We start from the raw sequence: 21,300 nt of genomic DNA, 5'->3' as shown, positions 1-21,300 counted from the left end.
GCTATCGACTAGATTCCAACCCGATAAAAGCAAAAGAAGAAAAAAAACTTGTCACTTTTTTGGGTGTACCAATTCTTTTTTCTTCCTTTATTGCTTCTTATTGCTGTAAACATACAGCCCTGGATAACGATGTAAGAGTAGATAAGAAAAGAAAATATTACCAAATTCCGAGATTCATTTACGTAACTGTTATTTCTTACGCGCTCTAGACGATGACAACGATAGTAATGGTTGTGTGTAATTTCTGGTAAACTGTGTTTCTAACCACCACCATATTGGTCGGAATATAGGTCGAAGTTTTTCGTAAATGAATTCCTTCACAGAATTCGAATACTCGAATTATTCCCAGGGTCGACTTGTATTTGGGACTTTTTTTGTTACTTTATCGACTTAAATTTTGTTCAGGAAGTCTTTTATTATCGACTCAAAAAGCTTCTTTACTGACCAATTGTCATGAAATTTAACAAATCATAATCCTTGAAAACTCGTTCATCAACAAATTGAAAATGAAGTAGAAAAGCTTCGTTAACACAATAATATAATATTGGAAAAATCATTAATTTTCTCATAAAATTGGAGTTAAATTCCGTTTTTCAACAAAAATTCCTGAACTAAAATCGAAGAATTGAGGGTCGACTTGTATTCAGACGAATAGGGTATCTATTTTCTTTATCAGCGCACAATCCACACACCGCTGCCGCATATGTATACCCATTAGACGTTTTCGTTACAGTGTTAACTTGTTGGTGCTGCTGTTGACGAGGCAGGCTGAACATTTCACATGGAACACGAAAAAACACTCTGACTTACGAAAATAGTGCCTTCTAGTATACACTGACACAGAGCCCGTAGAGAGTTCGGACGCCTTGCTTGCTTTGATGCAAAATCTCGTAGCCCTTAGTATAAACCCGCCGAGCTAGTAGCTGCAATCATCTGTAATATGCACTACCGACTGACAATGTTGGGTCAAACCTCAGGTTAGCTACGAGTGTAGATTGCGTACATAGTTGTTAGCATTCGTTTGTTCTTCTCTTTTTTTATGATTTTTTTCTGTATTGTTTCGTTCTCTTGTTTTATAAATATCTCATCATTTTATGATTGTTTGACAATAGTAATAATTACTGTCTATTATTATTATTATTATTATTATTATTGTTGTTGTTATTGCTATTATTATTAGTATATGTATTACTTTTCATCCTCGTGCAGATACACGAATTATATCAAGAAGACAACGATTATAATATTCTAAGCACCGCTGTAGATCTGAAAAAAGCTTTTCTTCTGCTCTTTCTGTTTCTTATATAGATACACATACCTATGTATGTACGCACGTACCTATACATATACTATGTGTATCATTTCTTCTTTCTTTTTGCAATGTATAATAGGTTTCTCTAGTATACATTTGTTAATGTTAAATGTTGATACTGTTTTTATAAACGTACAATTTATTATATGCATATAATGCATTATTATTATTATTATTACTACTATTATTATCATCACTATAAATATTACTGTATTTATTTCATTTTTAGTAATTAAGACAGTATTTTTCCCATATTATTAAGATCCTCGCAATAGGAACTATACTAGGTAGGGCAACGAATCTGCGTTTATTTGGATGTCCGACAAAGCCAAGAGCGATTTCTTGTTGTTCATTTTGTTTCATTTCTTTTTTCTATTTCTTTCATCTTTGCGGGGGGTAGTAAACAAGGATTCCCTTTGCAGTATTGAAATATCGTTATGTCAGTCTAAAAATTTCCATAAATATGTTTCATGAAAGCATAAGCGTAAATTTTTTTCATCGTATATCGTTGATATTCATCTTGCTTTTATATCTACCTTACTAAAGAGTATCTGAACGTGACAATCTGTTATTTCCTGCAATATTTTCGTACCAAGTATGAAAAATAATGAATAAAATGTTGAAATTTTTTCTAATTGCTAAAATTTGATTTGTACGTCAGGAAATCGAAGTTTTGAAATAAGGCGATGAATAGATCAATAGCAGGCAATCGAAGAACAAGACGAATCTTATCTCCGTACCAACGCATTCCTGTTGACCCATATTATGTTATAGTTTAATATTAAATTCAGTTTTGTATGTGTAACAAAGCAATTCGTAGGTTTTAAATTAACCCTGTATTAACGAATAGCAGAGCCTCTACTGACTTTCAAAAACTACTTTTTCGTAAATCTTTGTGTCAATCCAGTGACGGTGTATCATTTCATCGCGATTGCCTGTTCCCCCATTGAATTTAGTCTGTGCTTTCGGACGAAAACAACGGTATATATTTATAAATTAAGTTAACGAAAAATTAGAACGTTCTGGGGTTAACCGTCTCAAGTATGAAATTATTATTATCTTTAGTCGCGTTTTTTGTTTTATTTTTTATTTTCTTTTTTTTAATTTTTTTTTTCTTTTCCATTACAACCCACGGCATTTTGTTATATAATTTAATAATTAACGTCGCAAAATACGATCACATTTGTATACAGAGACTGATACCTGACCTAAAAGTGTATATATTTGACGTTCGATAAACAATATACTCTTGATTTATAGATATTATAAAGCATAGCTATTGGATATTAATATTACATAAATTATATAATTATATGCTATGGTGATGATATTATATATTGAGGTATCTTTATTAATTTGTTAAGATTATTAAATGTTTTTGTAAAAACTGTATACAGACACGACATACAGAGACAAGGTAAAATAAAAATTTTGTATTATCATTAGGCCTTACGCAACTAGTTGTATACATGTGGGTAACAACAACTATACAGCTGTATTTTACACATATTTTGTATTTAATATGTACAATATTTTCATACGTGTAATGATTTTGATATAGCGTGAAAAAAAAATTAACACTTAAGCTAACTTAAAAAATTGAATTCTCATTACATTATTTTCTATCAAAAAAAAAAAAATCTTTATCATATTATTGAAAAGTTTTTCAGTTGAAAATGTCTTGTAAATCATAAAATTCAAAATCATTACACTTCCTACTTATATTTGATACAAACAACATTGTCACAATAAAAAATGTCCACTTTTCAAAGAATTTTTATGTATCATTTCGATGTTTGTATCAGAGTCAAAATCACAATGAGCTTGCATATGTTCATTAATTATCTGTACACTGGTCTCTGTTTTTTCTCCCCATACAAAAATCATGAGTAAAATTTCAGCAACAGTAAAATTTGGTCCACATGCTGCTAATACTCACACTGTTTGCTCTCTAATATTCAAGATTACGCATTCAAGTGCTTTTGTAAAATTCCGTTATTAATTGACTGAGTATAAAAATAATAATGAACATTGCGACCTGATGTTTGAAATTTATGTCTTATACACTGTAACCTCTGATTGTTCGATGTATACATCAATAATAACAACGAAGATGAATCGACCAGTGATATGAAAACATCAATTCAACCAGGCCGGATAATTATTGGATAAACATTGTGAAATCGGAGGGGAATACAGCAAATCCTATTGCGGTGGTCCACCCATCATACTGACTGGTGGCATGCCTTGAATTCCGTAAGGTCCTTGAGGAGGACCTTGACCTCCCGCCATTGGAGAATGCATCTGCATTGCAGGACTCTGTATTTGCTGAGTAGGAGTGATTTGACCTGCGGCAGGCGACGCCACGACCTAAAACAAAAGGTAAAATGCATATTCAATGATCGTATTCACTTCTTTTTTCCCAAGTGCTTTGAGCATGGCGTTACCAGCATCCATCCAATCTTTTTTAGGAAAAAAACCGATTCAATTTGAATTTTGTGGAATATTATCATTCTGATGCTGGGAATTGCGCTTTGGTTAGCTAGGACGGATAAATTATCATATGAATTGATAACCGAATAATTTGCAAAATATAATCTCAAAGTTGAAAGTTATCTCAAATTAATGAATGAAAAATTTGTACGATATGTATTGAAGTTCTAGCTGACCAAAACGCAATTTCTGACAATAACATGATCATTTTACGAAAATTTTCAAATCGATACAAAATATTGATAAAAGATTATCCTGGTTCGCGAAAATACTTTTGAATCGGTTACGTGTCCTCGTGCTCAAATGTTCAACATCAATTACTCAATTTGATACCTGAGGCATAACAGGAGTCTCCGATGGTAGTGTGAGATTAGCAAGAAGGTCTCTAACAGCCGGAAACAGCGAACATTCCGTTGGATTTGCGCCATATTCGGCGAATCTTTTTAGTTGTGAAGAAGCTGCGGCTGTCGCAGAAGCCGGACCTGGATCCCGCTTCTCAGCGAGTTGTGTCAAATTGTTGGCCAAATCGTATACCAATGGCAGAACAAGGGAAGGCGTTTCGCCCTGGTAAGGCACGCCTATCCTCGTGATCTGGAGCTTTTTGAGAAAAAAACAAGAACACCGAATAATATTACACATTCCTGATTCAACGCATTTTTAACACTAGTTTAATTGATGAACAGAAAACTCACGAAGAATAAGATTTTGTTTCTGCAGACAAGGACTCCTGCCATTCCAGTTGGAACGATCCGTTCAGCCGAAGGTGGGATCCGGAGGCACCACTGCACCGACCATTTGAGTTGTTGCTGCTGCACGAGGCCTGGGACTAGTTCAAGTTTCGTTATTTGAACAAAGTCCTTCAGGACGTTCAATGGAACGTTGAGCATTTTTCCAAAGCCACACAGGGTGTTGGGCTTATACGGCGGTGCAGCTGCTCTTGTGTCGAAGAATTTTTCAATAATCTGAAATGATATGTGGATGATAATAATACATCTGAATGCATAATATCCAGCATTTTCATTTCGTAATTACCTGTAACTCTTCTAATGTCCACTGATCCTTTTGATCAGGTAACGGCTGGACTTTTATATGCAATGACTGGAGATGCTGCGGATTTAATCCAACTCTGCACTGCAGAGTTTCCACCTTGAAGTGTACGACTCCTGGTTCTGTGCTGTTTATTGCCGTGAACTACGATCATGAATGAGAAAATATTTGTTAATTAGTATCGTTAACTTTTACAACGAAGGTTAAGTTTGCTGAATAATCCCCAATATTGGACCATTTGTCAATCTACTAATTCAAACGCTTGAAAATAAATTTCTCCAGAATATTGTTGACTTACCCCCTCTTCAGTCTGAATGAACCGCTGTAATTGCCTGCGCATATAAACACAGCCGAGAAATCTTTCCAGAGGTGAAAGATCAGGCACAATTAAGCCAGATGGATGGGGTGACGGACAGCACAAAAGTTCTAGCGCCTCGTTTGTGAGAAGAGTTGGAACTGCACCGGCCCAAGACCTTTGAGGTAAAACCCTGGACATATGACTTCCAGATTTGTGATCGGATGCCTGAGGGCTGTGAAGCGCTGCATGACCTGGGCTTTGACCCGGTCTCGCGGGGGAGGGACGTGGAACGCTTGGGGATCCAGGCCAGTTTGATGCAGCAGGAGACGCCATACTTTGTGAAGAGGGAAACGGACTTCCATCAATGTGCCCTGAAATGGTGCGTTAAATATTATTACATTAACTAAACTGTAATTATAAATCCATTGTAATTGTAATTGATATTTTGGCAGTGATCATATTTTCAGTTCAAAAAACCACTGTTTCGTCCACTGTTCTTTTCTTCTTTAATTAATTTATCAAAAACGAGGCCGCATTACCTGTTTGCATGTAAGAACTGGCTGGAGAATGCCCGACTTGAACATTACTGCAGGGTCCAGGCGAAGAAGTTGGCATAAGTCCAACGGGACTAGGAACATGCATTGCGTTCAATGGACTGTTGGCTACGAGTCCTCCCGGAGAAGGATGCGGCAGCATATTTGGAGTGTTGGGCGGAAGAGACGGCGGTGAAGCCAAATTGAAAGAAGTGGCCGGACTGCTTCCAAAACTCTGATGCTGTCCAGTCTGTATAGAGTAGAATGCTCGTGGCAATGAGTGAATGGCTTAAATTATTTGAGCACTACCTGCAATCATTAAATTATGCAACACTTACTTGTGATATATTAGCCGTATGAGGACTGGCAGGTGTGTGAGGATTGCTTCCCGAGGGCGGAGTCAATGGGGGGTGAAATCTTAGCCCGTCCCTCTGTTGCGCTGGGGATTGAGGCCCTCCCCTGTGATGACTCAGGAATCCGACTCCGCTACCGCCTTCACTGTCCATGGTGACTGGAGATGGTGGATTATCGTCCTCCGACTGAGAACGTCTCCGGAATACGGCGCTCTCGTCAACATACTTGGACAGGAAAGTCTGCAAAATCGGGAAATGGAAAAAATCCCGAGGTTATTTTTATTTATCAATACAAGGTGGAAAACATAATTGATTGAATCGTACCTTCAAACCTGGAGTAGGTGTGAACTCCTCGACGACATTACTCCGATCAAATCGGCTGTATGCTCCATCTCGTAAACTGACCAAACCACTACCTCTGAGTCGCAATTCCAGACAATACATTCCCTGGTAAGCTAACCTAACCAATGTCACACATTGCGGTATGACGGTAAATGTTTGTACCGGAACTTGGGGTCTCTAAAATAATTTAAAAAAGTTACAAGCAGTGTAATTTTACGATTTTAATTTAGTACGATTTAATACACAAGATCGTTAATTCGAACCATGCGTCGATTATACTTACGGAATTATGAACGCCTAGTTGAGGAATCGTTGGTAGTTTACTTATGGATGACAACGGTTGAAGAGTTTCACTCAATATGTGAACTATTTGAGCCAAATTTCTGTAACGGTTTAAATGCGCTTCAAGCTGTTCCTTCATAAGCGAATGCGCGTTTGTTGTGTTATTTGTTGGACCTGCAATAATGGATTTGAAATTAATTCCTTTACTTGTGATAGAATAGAGAAAATTACAATCAGATAATGCAATCTAGAACTCACTCTTTCCAAATACAAATTTGAACGCTTTGTCGTTTGTACTCCATTGCAGGGTAACTGTAGCTCTTCTGGTGGGTCCATAAGCTAAGACCAATTTACTATAGCTGTACGATTTAATACTGACCATATTTCGCACATTGTATTTTTCTGAAATAGGACACACAGTTTAGGAGAAAAAAAATCTAAGAATGCACAGTCCACGCTATGTTTCTTCTCGAGTCACGATTAACCATGAACCAAATAAATCATTTGCAAAGTTGTAAATTACCAATTTTGAAATATTCAGCCAGATCGTGAACAATGGAATAGAGGTGGACAATCTGTGCCCAGTCATTAAGCAAGGAATCGACAGTACGAGACACGGCATCTGCGGTTCCCATTTCGTACTGAAAGTAGACGGGTCGACGAAGCCCTGAAAGGTAATATAAGTAAGTTGTGTAACGTTTTGGACACGATGGTAGTCTGAAACTGTCTCAGGAAAGCTTAAATTTGCAAAAAATTCATACAAATAGCTGACTACCAGCTGTACAATACCTTGTTCTTTGGGGTGACTGCTGCTCAGTGGACTACTGTAGAAAACAAATTCTGCCATCCATGTTTTTGCCATTCCTTTACCCTGTACCCTTATCGAAACGCTCAACAGTCTCTTGAGCAGTGCTTGCCATGCAACGCTTGATGCTATACTTGGCAAGGGAGCAGGCAATTGTACAAGTTTGAGAACCAATGCAGTCGCATTTGCCTCCACTTGAAGACCTTGATGAGCTATGTCTCGTTTAGTGAACTGTGATAATAAAGAAATCAATTAGTTGCTTACCGGAGTGCTCAAACTGTAGCTTTTAAGGAAGCTGCGAACCTGAACATGGTAGAAAATCTTCATTGCGTCAAGAAGAAGGAACGGTAAATATTTGAAAGAAGAGAACTTGAACAAGAAACAAATTCGTATGCCACAAAAATTGACTTCTCTGTATTCGTTTGACTGGAGCACAAATTGCGTAACCTTGTCCACGAAACAAAAATTGAATTTCCAATGTACCTGTTAAACTTCTGTGAAAGGGATTTTTAATAAACAGAAATGTAGTTTAGTTAGGGATTTTTTTGTGCTAGTTTACGTTTTTTGGGGCTCCCCATATTGGTTTCATCACTTCATTAAAAACGAAAAATCGAATGAAAAATTTGTTTCACAGAAGCTTAAACAGTACATCGACCAATCGAAAAAGTCTTGGTTTTTGTGTTTCACACATGTCAGTTGCCTGTAAAGGGAGTCACAGTTTCGCAAGTCATGCATTGTTTAAACAGACAGAAGAATTTTTGTTATAAAGTGGAAATCTGTCAGCTTTCAAATCATATTTTTTCAATTATTTCCTGTCTTTTCTAAGCACGTCAAAGATTTTCTACTGCACTTAGATTGGAACCCCTCTAATCAAGTAAACAGACGGAGCAAACCTCTTGAGCAAGGGTAACGAAGGGAATCCTTTCATCGCACAGAGCCACAACATGTGCCAATTCGGGAATGAAGTATGCCGGATGTTTAGGCCGTCTCGCTTGATTGGTTCCGCTTGCGTCTGTCCGGCCACCAGGTCCACCACCCTTACGCTTGCCACCTCCTTTCTCCACTTCTGTAATGCACCCCCCATCTTGATCATTATTCCCTAAAAAATCCATCTGTTAATCCCCCGTAAAATAATTGAAAACCGAACACCAGTACCACACAGTTGGTGGTGCCAGATGTTAATTTTTAGTAAATATAGCGTGTATGAGCGTCTTATCATCAATTACAGTATGTAAGATAAATTTCGTTAATTGTTAGTAGATTTACTTCGAATATTCGTTCACCAATAACACCTTGCAGTTACACTAATATTTTTGAAATTCATTTCTCCCACATTTCTCTTACCACTGTCGACGCTTGTGAATGGCCCGTGAGTTATGACAAATGTGTCAAATTCAATGAGAGTCAAAAGCTTTAGATACATCTTTGGTATTTCTGTTTCTATACTATCATCGTGTGGATCGTCTTCTATCGAACTGTGTTTCACAACCGCAAGATAAAACGAACAGTCAATTTCACACTGCGTCGTATCCTTTTCTTTGAATGCTACTATCTGGAACAATCGTATACGAACAACGGATCAATATAATCAGATCATCAAATTACAGGTGCATTTGATCCCAATCCTCACTTACCAATATTACATTAGGATGTCTGTGCAGTTGAATGAACATTCTATGTCTGCTGATTTTAGACATGGGATGATCAGGGTGATGAAGCAGAGGCAATCGCTCATGGGGCGTTGCGGGCAGATGTTGCAAAGTTTTTTCACAACGTCTTTGCGTAATCCAGTACCTGTTTCACAAATCACATTAGTAAATGTGAAATGGCTGACTGGTGAAACACTTGGCCATTTTTATTTCGTACCTGAGCTCTGATATCAGTGTCGGGAGCCTAGAATGATCACCGTTCAATGCAGCTGTGAGTTCCGGAACCAGTGGAGCTTCGTATTGCGGTACGTGACACTGAAGCATTCCAGTGTGAGTGTCAACTGTTACCAATAGCAATTCAGCACGTAAACACGGTTGTAGAATCGGCACCGATAGGATGGCCGGAGACCCAGCGAGTGTGCCTAGACAATTTTTAATTTCAAAGTAAACACACTTTGTAAACTATTCAAAAATAATTGAGAAAGTAACACTCACATTCAACATCCTTTAGCATGGACTGCAACTCTTGCTTCAATTCCGAAAGCCTGCTACGCGTTCGAACGTAAATCGTGTGCACTAGGAGACATTCCATCGATAACAAGTCAGATCTTATAGCTCGGTCTGCTATTTCACTTTCCTGTGACAAAATGAAAAAAAATAAATTTACATTTATAAAGAACTAGTTCGCAGTTTACATTGTGTTCAAAATACTCACTTTGCTTCCCAGAGAAGGAACATGCACTACTGCTAAAGGTCTAGCAGGGTCGTGTTGATCGACCTGAACAGTGAGACGATAGCCTAATTCTGACCTCGGGTCTTTGCTGGTTAGCTCCCTGTGATTTAAATTTAATGTAAAACAATATTAAGCATAAGTTTCAGGTATATATCGTGAGAAAAATTTTGCTCAAATTTGGTCTCCCACCTCCAATAAGATATAGACAAGCATTTGCCCGCGGTGTATTCGTCGACGTGAATATGGTCGTCCAGTCTGTCACGAATTAGTCGTAGCGTTTGCGAATATAGTACTTCCAGTTGCAGAGATTGGCAAAAGTGGTGGAGAATGTGATAAACTTCTGATAAAGGCATTGTGGCTTCAGCTAATCTCGATTGTACGACCTGGAAATAGTCATTCTTTGGTTTTATCGAGGCTATTTTTGGAACAAGGTTCAGTTTTACAAAATCATGCATATTTTTGTAACCCGTAGTTTGTACCTGATGAACGTAGCGGGTTTGAAGCGGATGAACCAAAGCTTTTCCATCACCAGTTTCCCTGTCAGAAACTAATATTTCCAATTCTAACAGCCGCCACGGTACTGTCGCTCCATCTCCCATCACGGTTAATGAAACCGAAAATTCTTGTTCGACTAAAAATGTTACGCGGCCTGCCTCGATCTGTAATGATAATAACATTCAGCAATTGAAATTAACATCAATGTTATTAGTTTGTGATTTAGTTACCTTCAAGTTACGCATTTGCGGCAATAAATTTCCAGTTACTAATCGATGCTGAATCACTTGGTTCAAGCGCTGTAATGTGCTCCTTTTTTCCGATGGTGTAATTGGGTCAGGAGGTACTATTCTTTCCTAAGTACGATTTAGTATCAGTTTTACATGTTTATTAGATATCCATGATCACTAACAAATGTGTACATTTTTTTTTCATCAATACATACTCTGATGCAAGCAGGTAACCGACTGTATGTTCCTGTGGTCAGAACTTCAACGGCTGCCGGTATGTGAAAATTTGGTAGTCTGGCATGGACCAGAGTTTCACGTGCCATTCTAGCCAGCATATCGGCAGTGTCGACAAAGAGGAGAGATTGTTTGTCTAGAAAGGCCATTATATGCTGAGAACAAATGAATGAGTAATAAATGAATACTGAGCATATATTATTTGCCTGATTCTTATTAAACAATATTAATATTTATGAACATAAGTAATGTATTTATGGAACCGTGTCTATGATAATTTCCGTATTTTTAATTTTTACGTATTAATTTTTAGTCTTTACTTGAAATGTTTAATCAAATAGCAATATAGATGTTTCAATGAATTTATAACTACCGTATGAAGGAATTTAAAATATAATTAGATTATGGAATAATGAATCAAATTAATGTTTCCACTTACCGCCGACTTATCTACTTTTGAAGCGCTGTTTGCCCATTTTACCAGAGCTAACAAACGAACAAATAACTGACGAGTTCTCGCCGAAAAGTTATAGATCTCAATTTTCCTTTCCATGTCAGTTTTGCGCGGCAGTCTGAAATTGCAAATCATTGTGAAGCTGAGAAAAGTCGAAACCGAGTATAAAAGTTCCTCTGTATTGCTAATTACTCATCTGATATGAAATTCATTTATCTGATGGGACGTAGAATGTTTAATGTTTTCTAGCTTAATTGAAGCTAAATTTGAATTTTGATAGATTTTATTTTTTGTTAGTATAAGTTGCATTGTGTAACACAAACATCTAATTTTGTTTCGCTTTTTTATCAAATTCGCGTTATGGTTATTATATTTGCTAAACACGCTCATCTGTTTATTTTATTAATAATTTTTTATGTTTTTGTCAGGGCATGGCTCGTTGAAAAAGAAATAAACAAATAAATAAATAATTTATTAGCGTTTCAAGATCTTTCCGAACCAAATGAGAAATGTCAGCCTATAATTTGTGTTCGTGTTTGTTATTTTGTTTTTAAGTAGCTACGATATAAATGTTTATTATATTATACGATTAATTCTATTAAACAACAATGTATAAGTATTATTCTCTTGTTGGTACATACAATTCAGCAAGGACGGTTAGCTCATGGTATGTTCTTTGGATAATGAAGTCGATGAGCATTCCGAGCGAAATCGATCCACCGCGATTTCCTTCCTGAGGTATATTATTGGCTACCGGAGTCTGGTGCCCTTCCAAAGGAACTGGCGCCATTTTTGCAGATATTTATCCTCTAGTGAGTAAAAAATTTTGCCAAGAGCTTTGAAGCAATTTGAAAACCTATGCAAGAGGTTAGGTTACATTAACAAAACAAGATGCAATGCAACCACTGCGCAATGCGTCTAGTCAGTCAAACCAATTTCCATATTTCTGGGTCAGTTTTGGATTCAGGCTCAAAAAACATTTACGCTTTGGTTTGACAATCATAATGGGAAACAAGACTCCAAAGAATCGTGTTGCCATAGTAAGTGGAAAAAAAATAATCGTATAATTTTAGTGGGTGGAGTATTTACTCGATAGGTAAAGCGTGGCTGAAATTGATATGATAAAGTTTGCGCGAATTGTATAAACTCGAGACTTACCTGTGTACTATTTTATTATTTTACATTCACCAGACAACCAAACTGACTAACGTTTACATACGCTGCCATTTTCGCGGCAAGTGATCTTGATCACGGTCTTACATACAGGTCTGGCAACGAAGCCAATTTTCTACAAAGCGGTGTAGTTCTCTTGCTGTCCGTGGTTTTTAGTGTTTGAAATAGCCATGTCGCGGCGCAATTGTTGGTTAGTAGCTGACGAATCGTATGGATGAAATTTCGTTCCGCAGTCCCAAATTGAAAAGGATTTACTAGTACCTGAAACGGCTGAGACGAAATGAATAAATATTGAAGAATTTGTATCACATATATAGCAAAGAAAATGATGACAAGAATACCACCAACCCAAATGACGACAGTCATTAAAAATAGGTAATTTATCAAAAACTCTACAAGCGGTAGTTGGGTGACAGTAATAACCTCGAAATTCATAATTGAAAATATATTGTACACACAACTATATTTACAAACAGTGAGATTACCTCACGTAAAGAATCTGAATGTTATTCTGAGAATTAAGCAATCTCAAGTTGTTGCAGTTCTGTCCACGTGAAAAATCTGAACTTCTGGCAAAGATGCAAGTCCTTCTCGGATTTGAAATCAATGGTCAATGTTCCGTCTACTGCTGTTGTCACCCCATTTCCACCCCTGACCGACCCAGTACCTGATCTTCCCACACCTATATACTCGACAGCTAAAGAGGAGCATCAAATGACGCAGATCACCGTGCTGCCAAATGGCCTGAAAGTTGCATCAGAAAATCGTTTTGGTCAATTTTGTACAGTTGGAGGTATATTGTCTAAGATGAAGTGTTTTTCCTGACACAATGTTTGTCCTATATAACAATGCAATCTGGTTTTCAGTCCTCATCGACTCAGGGCCAAGATATGAGGTTGCCTACCCCAGTGGGATTTCTCATTTTTTGGAAAAACTAGCATTCAATGTAAGCTGAAGAATCGAGTTACATGTGAAAAACTCCCTATTTTACAGAGCATGGTTTAATTAATAATCTACATTTTCCAGTCGACCAGAACATTTGAAAGCAAGGACAAGATAATGCTGAAATTAGAGAAACACGGAGGTATTTGCGACTGCCAAGCGTCGAGAGACACCTTTGTGTATGCAGCTTCGGCTGAACGAAACGGTCTTCGAACAGTCACACAGATTCTTGGGGAAATTGTTCTCAGGCCACAAATCACAGAGGAAGAGGTAATTAGCAGCTTTTTAACCTAAATTGATTCCTACACGAGGTATTGTTTTGCAAACGCATTGTAAATAGAAGATAAAATACAAATCCCACTTGTTATTGCAGTTAGGCTTAGCCAGACAGACGATCGAGTTTGAATTGGAATCACTCTCTAATAGACCGGAGCAAGAACCACTCCTGATGGATTTGATCCATGCTGTAAGTGCTTTGAACTGCTTTTCAGGGCTGGTATTAGGTCATTTTATTTAATGCGGCGGTGTGATTTCATACCTTAAAGTAATTCTAGTGATAAAATTTGAGCCAAAACACAAAAAAATTGTAACATTCATCTTGTATCATTGCATTCAACACGTTTCTTGAGGTCATGAAACTATTTTTTACAGAACTTTCAAGTCTGAAAGACATTGCCAGCCCTGCGTTCGATAAATTATTACCATATTGTTGTTTTAATAAATCACGTTTGTTGCCAGGCGGCGTATAGAGACAATACTCTTGGATTACCAAAGATCTGTCCAGAGGGGAACATAAGTAAAATTAACCGAAATATTCTATTCACATATTTGAAGAATCATTATACACCAAGTAGAATGGTGGTTGCCGGTGTTGGTATTGAACACAAAGCTCTAGTCGATGCGGTTCAAGAGTAACTATCTAGTTTCATTGATCAAAACCTGAGACGAGAAGTTCCGATTTTTTTTTTCACTCTTAATCAAGGATAATAAATGTTAAACTTACAGATTCTTTGTCACAGAGAAGCCCATTTGGAAGCAAAATACCGATTTAGTTTTGCCTGAGAGGGGTTCAAACTTTGTGGACAAATCCATTGCCCAATACACGGGAGGATTTATTCTGGTAATGTCTGGAATTATCAGCACATAATGTGAACAGATGTTTTGCTAATATTTTCTTTTCATCTTAAAACAGGAAGAATGCAATGTTCCCGTCTATGCAGGTCCCAGTGGATTACCGGAATTATCTCATATTGTTGTTGCTCTAGAAGGCTGCTCTCATCAAGATCCGGATTTCATAGCAATGTGTGTTTTGAATATGATGATGGGTGGCGGTGGAAGTTTCAGTGCTGGTGGTCCCGGAAAAGGAATGTACACCAGATTGTACACCAACGTTCTCAACAGGTTTTTGTTTCCTACTTCAACTAAAAATAAATTTGACAAACACTCGATTTGGAATTGATTGATTATATTTTTGACATTATTTCGCTTGTTCCAGGTACCATTGGCTCTACAGTGCAACGGCATACAATCATGCTTATTCCGATACAGGATTATTTTGCATACACGCATCTTCAACACCGACGCATGTCAGGGAAATGGTCGAAGTGGTAGTGCACGAATTTGTGGCCATGGCTGGTCCAATTAGCGAAAGTGAACTAGCTGTACGACAATTCTTGTAACTGATATAATTTTCGTCAGAAACTGGACAAGGTTTATTGAGAGATTTTTCTTTTCACAGAGAGCCAAAAAACAGCTTCAGTCTATGCTGCTAATGAACTTGGAGCAGCGTCCTGTTGTTTTTGAAGACATCGGTCGACAAGTCTTAGCTACAGGATCTAGAAAACGACCAGAGTATTTCATTCAAGCAATTGGTAAGTGGTTTTTCCTTCTCGTATTCTTTGCGAAAAATCGCTACAACTTTTAATAAAACTTGGCCTTTCTGTTTTTCTAGAAGAAATTAATAAAGAAGACATAAACAGAGTCGCACGTCGATTACTGAGGTCACCACCTAGTGTTGTGGCACGTGGCGAAGTAAGCAATGTCCCATCTATCTCCGATATTCAAGCTGGCCTACTAGACAGTCAGGGACGCTTACCTGGTTCCCGAAACCGGTTATCTCTTTTTCGTTAAGAACTTGATAAATAAGAATTTTCAACCATTTCGCCATTGAACGAAGAGATGAAGTTAAGGATCTATAAAACGAAACAACTTTCGCCTGTTTCCGATGTTGAAAAGACAGCGAGAAAATTACTGTTTTAGTATACTTATAGTTTACAAAAAAACCACCTGTACATTATTATACAACAATTGTAGTTTTTAGTTAATTGTGATAACACCTTGTAATTTTTTTCATCTAGCTTCCAAAGTCTCGCCTAAAAATTACTCCGATTTCATTATCACCCATTTGGAAGATACTATTGAAATTGTTGTAGTTTCAAGTCATCGGCCGAACTTGCGTATTTGAAGGAATAAAATAATTTTTCAAGTTCATCGGTACTGCGATGTGAGTTAAAGAAAACAAATACAGGACCAGACGTACTAAAAAATACAACGCGGAATTCCATGCACGTTAGTGAAATGTTTAGGGCAAAACTTGCAGGGCTTTTTTAACTATAGTTTTTTCCAATTGTTTCACGGTTATCCAATTTCATTTCTTCCAGCAAGTATTTGAATCCAAGTCTCTTAGTATCCGTCAGCAAGCACATTTGTAATCGCACATCCGCGTATATTCTGTGATTTCCCAAAATGGCTTGGTTGTAATTCTAAAATAAAAAATTCTTTGATATTACAACGTAACGCAATCTTAAGGGTAAGATAATCGTTCAGGACATCGTATTCGTAATAATTTATACCAGTATTTCATTTTCCAAATAGACTTGTATTTCGTATGGCATCAAGTGGGATATCTTGTGAAAAATTTTATAATACTTCTGCAGTATTGGCTTAACATATTCCAGCCGTTTCTTTTCAATATTGAGGAGGTTATCATAAAAGTTACTAACGAGTTGCTTTTCGTCGCTTATAAGCGTACTAACTTTCTCCCAGGCTAAATCGAAATCCTCTGAGCACAAATCTGAAAGCTAATTAGATACAGATATTTGAATTTCAAATTAAAAAATTACCGCTAATGAAAAAATATGTCAAGAAGTACATTTATTTGTCGTAGTTTATCTCTTGTTTCGTTAATTTTCTCGTGGATTCCGTTGATCTCAATTTTTATGCTAATGCTGAGATCTTTCAATTCCTCACCGCAAGCGGCGTAGCTTTTTGCCAATTCTTCACCCATACTCTTCACCGCGTTGTTGTGATCAGATTTTCTTTTTCTGAGAAGTCTATTAATAGCGGCTGATGGCTTAGAAATACCGACTAGAGGATTGTTTCATTTGTACTATAGAAATAACATCCTAATGTCAACAAATATATGTAAGTAAAATTCGTTTACCAAAAACCGTGGGAATCTGTTTGACGTCCCTAATGTCGTACCAATTTTTTAAATATTCGTCTTTCGTTCGGAGACTATTATACCGAGGATTTTCGCGATTCATCAACATCGAAGATGCATGGCCAATGTTTCCATTTTTGTTCACCCATCGCCTCTAGACATATTTTATTTAACATACTTATAATTACTATGTTATGACGTCGCATGAATTTTTGCCAGATTTATCGACATACAGTTTCATTGACCGAAGACTGAAGAAGCGCATCGACACTGTAACCTGGTCTTGTGGAACCTACAGAACTGGTGATAACTTTTCGACTGTGTGCTAAACCTTTTCTATTGTATGTCGACATTGTCAACAACTCAAAGGTTCGGAATTAAACTTACACTGACAGCCATATGACAAAACAAGATTTGCGCAAGCTACCGGATGGTTTTTTGTTCCAAGGATTCAGAGTAAGTATAATCTAATCTTTAAATACGTATATATAATTGAGAATAAATATGATGCAAAGTTCAATTTGATTATTTTTAATGTCATCAGCGGCGTCTACCAGTGGCTACACACGTTGACTAAAAACAATTATCAATCGAAAGGTATAATATTACAATAAAAAATATTTACCTAAATATAATACCACTTAATTTATACATACAATTACAGTAAAAAAAAGATCGAGGTTGAATCCAATCCGTTTATTACATTGCCGAATTACCGCCAGTGGCAGATATAAAATACATTCTGAGAACTTGAGTTTACAGAAGTCTGCATCGATAAAGATTGAAAGGAACAGCAAGTCGGTGCCGAGTAACGGAACGAAGTTAAGCCTCAGTTTCTTCCAATTTCTTAAGGAAAGAAGCCTTCTTCTGGGCGATACGATTCTTCCGTTCCGAACGCGTGAGACGCAGGCGGTTCCAGCGTTTCTTAACTGGTTGTTTGTCCTTCTTCACTACCGTGTGCACAGGATTGGCTCTGATAGCTTCATGGGCCTTTTTGTAGATGGTTTCGATCTATTGGAAGAAAACGAAATTATTAAACGCGATCGTATATAAAAATGCACGTATTGCCGACGATAGTGATCGTGTTACAAAGGTTATTTAACAAATGGTTCAAACTGAACGCATTCAAAGGAATTAACCAGGGATTTGCTGTTGTCCAACTGCGACACCACAGAAATTTAATAAGCTTCAAGCGGTAATTCAAGTTGGACGTCGCTCCGTAAGGTAAGACGGCGTGAAAAACCAAACATTTGGTCTTGATCAAATTGACAACTTACGCTGTCGGCAGTAATGCCGTTTTTGATGTACTGGGAAAATTGGCGATTAAATGCTTCCTCGTCCTCGCCTTCTAGCGTGCGCATGTAGTTTGCTACGTGCTGCGCGAATATATGCTGCCGGTGGACATCAGCATTGAAGGATTTGGCTTCATTATCGTAACCAGGGAACCGTTTTGTGCTATAAACAGCATGAAATACCGTATCAACACACATTCCAAACGCAAGGAAAATTCAGCTATAAATTTCTAGAGAATCAGAGACACTTTATAATCTTTTGATACCGGTACAAAGTTTCGTCCAATCAACGTAAAACACGTTAAAAGGCTTAGGCTTCGTGGTGGTTCAGATGACGCGCATGTGTCGAAGAATCATCACTAGAAAATAATTTCAAAACTGGTTGCACTGTATATAACATTATGTAATGATAAAATACGCCAACTGGATTTCAATATTACATAGATTGTCTCTTTCCCGCGAACTCTTATTTATAGTAAAACAGCATTACTATCAAGTTTACAGGTTTGAAAATTCCCTTGTACAATACATAGTTTATACCTGTGGGGGATATTCAAGCCTCCATCTACAGCTCCCTTCATGGCTCCGAAAACTCGAGCGCCAGTTGTCGTGCGCATGAGCCCTGTATCCAAGTAGCACCGAAAAGCACCTGGACCATCGTCTAATTCTTCGACGTTGTATTCGTCACCATTGACGTCAGTTGTACCAGCGTACAGAATATCCAGGCCCAACTTTTTCAGAAGCTGTGACAACAGGGATAGATTATTCAATACATTTTGTAAGACTACGAACAGCGTTGTGTGATTTACAATACACCATTCAGATAATATAGTTTTAGGGAACAATTGATTTTTCTTCAGTTATGTATCAAAGCGAGCTGAGTGGATCATCATATGGTGAGTATATCACACATCGAAGTAATTAAAAGTTTGGAAGTGATTGGCTATGGATAACATTGCTTACCCTCCTAGCCAGAAGAAGTCCTGTGCAGTACGCAGACGCATAGTTGGTCAAACCAACCTTTACTCCGTACTTGGGAAGCTCATGACTGTAAGCCGCACAGACAATCTTGTCTCCTTCGATGCGGGAGTAAGCTACCTGGAATGTATGAAAGATAAGCATTAATATGATCCTTTATTGGTGTGAAATTCATTAGCAATCTCAGGGCTTAGTCAGACCATTGATAATTAGGGAACAATTGTGTTTTCTTCAGTTCTGTATCATAGCGAGCTGAGTGGTTCATCATGTGAATAGAAATAGAAGCAAAGTTTAATTCTGCTTGGTTTAAATGTAAAATTTGAAGCAATAAGTAAACAGCATTAAACTGATGCAATGCTTACTTGACAAGTGATGTCTTTGTTTGAAAGACGGACAATCAACCTATACTTGGGAGTGTTGTATTTGTTCTTGTCCTGAACGGTAAGCCGTTTGCGAGCATAGTAATCGGTCTTACCCTCGCGACGCCTCTTGAACTTAACTTGATACCGCTTGAAGTATTGCTTGTTCTTGACCACCTTAACGAACCCCTGCAAAAGAATATTAACGAAACGATAATTTAGAAATTGGCGCAATGTGGAAGTAAATAAAATCCAATAAAACTTGGAGAAGCGTTTGGGAGCAGCATACATCAGCTTCACCTAACCAAAACGGATCTTTATTACTTCGGGCATTCATGTTTTGCTGGCACAAAACAAAAAGTTGAAAATTCTATGGAATATTCAATTGAAATTAGCATAGTCAGAGATACTGAAACGATCAACAATATGGCAATATGAATTCGGCAAGGGTAGACGTTTGCAAACGTTCGATGCCGCCATTGTCGCAAAGCATGTTCGTGTGCTCGGTGCTGGCTTGCATCCGATAATACTTTCTGCATCCTAGCAGCAACAAAGTTCATGCATGTTTATTGCGTTCGGATATATTTTCGATTTACTATTTTTCATAATATTGCACAGTTTTATGACTCACCATTTTGATTCACGATCAGGAAGACGCACCGACGGTGTTCCGCAACAACCGTGAGGTGCACGTCCCACGTAGAAAAGAGATGCGTTTATATCGCGCATGGCGGGTATGCGGTTATTTCTACAGCTTCCGGTGAACTCCGGAGGCAACACTTACCCTACCTAACGGCACGACCGAAAGTTTATGGGTTCAAATTCTATTATTCGGTAAATTTTCGGAACAAAAAAAAAAAAAAAGATAATCATAAACAAAATTGTGTATCGAGAAATGACTTTTCCAATAATCTTACAGCAGCAAATTTTCCTTTTTACCACATTTTATGAAAAATTCGAGATACTGCTGAAACACCTCGTCGTGAGTTAACGAAATTGGAGATTTAGGTCACGTTTGAATCACCGGATTATCTTGGTTTGCAATCAAAAAGGAAAACTCTATACATTTCATAGTTGTCTATCACGTTCCTATACATATGGCAATAAATACTACGTTAAAATCTATAGGCATAGGTATTCAGTGTCACATTTTTTTTGCCAATAGATCAGGGCTATGCTAGACAAGCTGACCTTGTTTAGAACTATATTTGCGACCATTGAAATACGTATGATGACATTATTAAAATGATATATCTCCAGATGTTTGCTAATTTGCAATAAAACCGCCGATATATACAATGTATAATTACTGGGTCAGAAATTAGCTAATTATGGCTAATGGTAGGAGTGTAAAATATCAAGGTTGAACAGAGGCATGAGTCAATCTTTCTGGATGGAATCAATTTCTGACATTTATATTTTCAAATTTAAAAACTTTGCTTTTTTGTTTTTATACGTTACAAAATACAATAGCTTATATTAATACGAGAGATTTTCTACTAACAGATAAATAATAATGAACTAATGGGAGCAAGAAAATATAAAATAATGTTGAAAAACCGGACAGGCATGTAAGGATTAAAAAATGCATTACTTCTTAGTAGGCTTTACATGCATAGCCTTCATATTGTAAATGTCATGATTCTGAATGGCTAAGTGCATGTATAATTGGGTATCTCAGACTCTGAAGATCTCACTCTCAAATGGTAGACGATTAAGTTCGGATAGATGATGTGGGATAGAGGAAAAATTACGGGCACAAAAGAAGGTATGCACTTTTGGTAAGAATAATCTGTCCTCAATTTATTACATTAGTTTTTTTCATATTCCAAATGATATCTTTTACAAGAATAC

General features: G+C 37.3%; 4 protein-coding genes and 1 long non-coding RNA gene across 11 annotated transcripts in view; 3 read left to right on the top strand and 2 right to left on the bottom strand.

Moving 5' to 3' along the window:
- The window catches only part of Tsp66E (Tetraspanin 66E), a 28,990-nt gene extending 25,904 nt beyond the window's left edge, over positions 1-3,086 (top strand). For all 4 annotated transcript variants that reach the window (XM_046621529.2, XM_046621525.2, XM_046621527.2 and 1 more), the window contains one exon: positions 734-3,086. In XM_046621529.2, the coding sequence (XP_046477485.1) occupies positions 734-759 (26 nt within the window). In that variant the 3' untranslated portion in view covers positions 760-3,086. The remainder of the gene's footprint in view (positions 1-733) is intronic.
- On the bottom strand, positions 2,703-12,539 carry MED14 (mediator complex subunit 14). 3 transcript variants are annotated; one of them, XM_046621514.2, is made up of 25 exons: positions 12,419-12,539; positions 11,902-12,116; positions 11,246-11,378; positions 10,788-10,961; positions 10,573-10,698; positions 10,327-10,506; positions 10,037-10,230; positions 9,830-9,947; positions 9,610-9,751; positions 9,332-9,536; positions 9,100-9,259; positions 8,810-9,017; positions 8,359-8,564; positions 7,450-7,696; positions 7,184-7,327; positions 6,919-7,062; positions 6,662-6,834; positions 6,361-6,555; positions 6,022-6,276; positions 5,690-5,933; positions 5,151-5,521; positions 4,838-4,996; positions 4,498-4,767; positions 4,139-4,402; positions 2,703-3,682 (listed from the first exon to the last, which is right to left on the bottom strand). In XM_046621514.2, the coding sequence occupies exons 2-25, from the start codon at positions 12,048-12,050 to the stop codon at positions 3,518-3,520; spliced, it is 4,626 nt and encodes a 1,541-aa protein (XP_046477470.1). In that variant the 5' UTR covers positions 12,051-12,116; positions 12,419-12,539; the 3' UTR covers positions 2,703-3,517. The 3 variants fall into 3 exon arrangements, with proteins under 3 accessions (XP_046477470.1, XP_046477472.1, XP_046477471.1); XM_046621516.2 differs by having other exon boundaries at positions 8,359-8,531; XM_046621515.2 differs by having other exon boundaries at positions 11,902-12,069.
- Positions 6,504-10,469, top strand: LOC138190798 (uncharacterized). Its single transcript, XR_011176881.1, has 2 exons — positions 6,504-7,343; positions 8,320-10,469. It is a non-coding gene; the product is annotated as an uncharacterized lncRNA (long non-coding RNA).
- A 96-nt stretch (positions 12,540-12,635) lies between the features above and the next one.
- Positions 12,636-18,047, top strand: LOC124216692 (mitochondrial-processing peptidase subunit alpha). 2 transcript variants are annotated; one of them, XM_046621521.2, is made up of 11 exons: positions 12,636-12,808; positions 12,976-13,226; positions 13,300-13,379; positions 13,460-13,645; positions 13,749-13,841; positions 14,114-14,286; positions 14,381-14,495; positions 14,568-14,776; positions 14,871-15,036; positions 15,114-15,246; positions 15,327-18,047. In XM_046621521.2, the coding sequence occupies exons 1-11, from the start codon at positions 12,759-12,761 to the stop codon at positions 15,503-15,505; spliced, it is 1,635 nt and encodes a 544-aa protein (XP_046477477.1). In that variant the 5' UTR covers positions 12,636-12,758; the 3' UTR covers positions 15,506-18,047. The 2 variants fall into 2 exon arrangements, with proteins under 2 accessions (XP_046477477.1, XP_046477476.1); XM_046621520.2 differs by having other exon boundaries at positions 12,967-13,226.
- On the bottom strand, positions 17,499-20,202 carry RpL5 (ribosomal protein L5). Its single transcript, XM_046621524.1, has 6 exons — positions 20,078-20,202; positions 19,450-19,635; positions 19,073-19,207; positions 18,650-18,852; positions 18,095-18,272; positions 17,499-17,828 (listed from the first exon to the last, which is right to left on the bottom strand). Exons 1-6 carry the CDS (start codon positions 20,078-20,080, stop codon positions 17,640-17,642), a joined length of 894 nt encoding a protein of 297 aa, XP_046477480.1. The 5' UTR covers positions 20,081-20,202; the 3' UTR covers positions 17,499-17,639.
- Between the last annotated feature and the right edge of the window lie 1,098 nt (positions 20,203-21,300).

Source organism: Neodiprion pinetum, chromosome 4, assembly GCF_021155775.2.
Source record: "Neodiprion pinetum isolate iyNeoPine1 chromosome 4, iyNeoPine1.2, whole genome shotgun sequence".
In the NCBI taxonomy this organism is placed as follows: domain Eukaryota; kingdom Metazoa; phylum Arthropoda; class Insecta; order Hymenoptera; family Diprionidae; genus Neodiprion; species Neodiprion pinetum.
The sequence above is the reverse complement of the archived record's forward strand: the minus strand, read 5'-3'. Positions and strand labels throughout refer to the sequence as shown.

Coding starts and splice junctions, on each gene's coding strand:
- RpL5 (XM_046621524.1), bottom strand. Junction 18,273..18,649: donor GGCTTGAATATCCCCCACAG/GTATAAACTATG, acceptor TGCTGTTTATAG/CACAAAACGGTTCCCTGGTT. Junction 17,829..18,094: donor ACGGCATTACTGCCGACAGC/GTAAGTTGTCAA, acceptor TTCTTCCAATAG/ATCGAAACCATCTACAAAAA.
- LOC124216692 (XM_046621520.2), top strand. CDS start 12,759: ATGATGACAAGAATACCACCAACCCAAATGACGACAGTCATTAAAAAT. Junction 14,287..14,380: donor CTAGTCGATGCGGTTCAAGA/GTAACTATCTAG, acceptor TTAAACTTACAG/ATTCTTTGTCACAGAGAAGC. Junction 15,247..15,326: donor GTATTTCATTCAAGCAATTG/GTAAGTGGTTTT, acceptor CTGTTTTTCTAG/AAGAAATTAATAAAGAAGAC.
- MED14 (XM_046621514.2), bottom strand. CDS start 12,050: ATGGCGCCAGTTCCTTTGGAAGGGCACCAGACTCCGGTAGCCAATAAT. Junction 9,018..9,099: donor GACATCCTAATGTAATATTG/GTAAGTGAGGAT, acceptor CGATTGTTCCAG/ATAGTAGCATTCAAAGAAAA. Junction 7,328..7,449: donor CAGTCACCCCAAAGAACAAG/GTATTGTACAGC, acceptor ATTACCTTTCAG/GGCTTCGTCGACCCGTCTAC.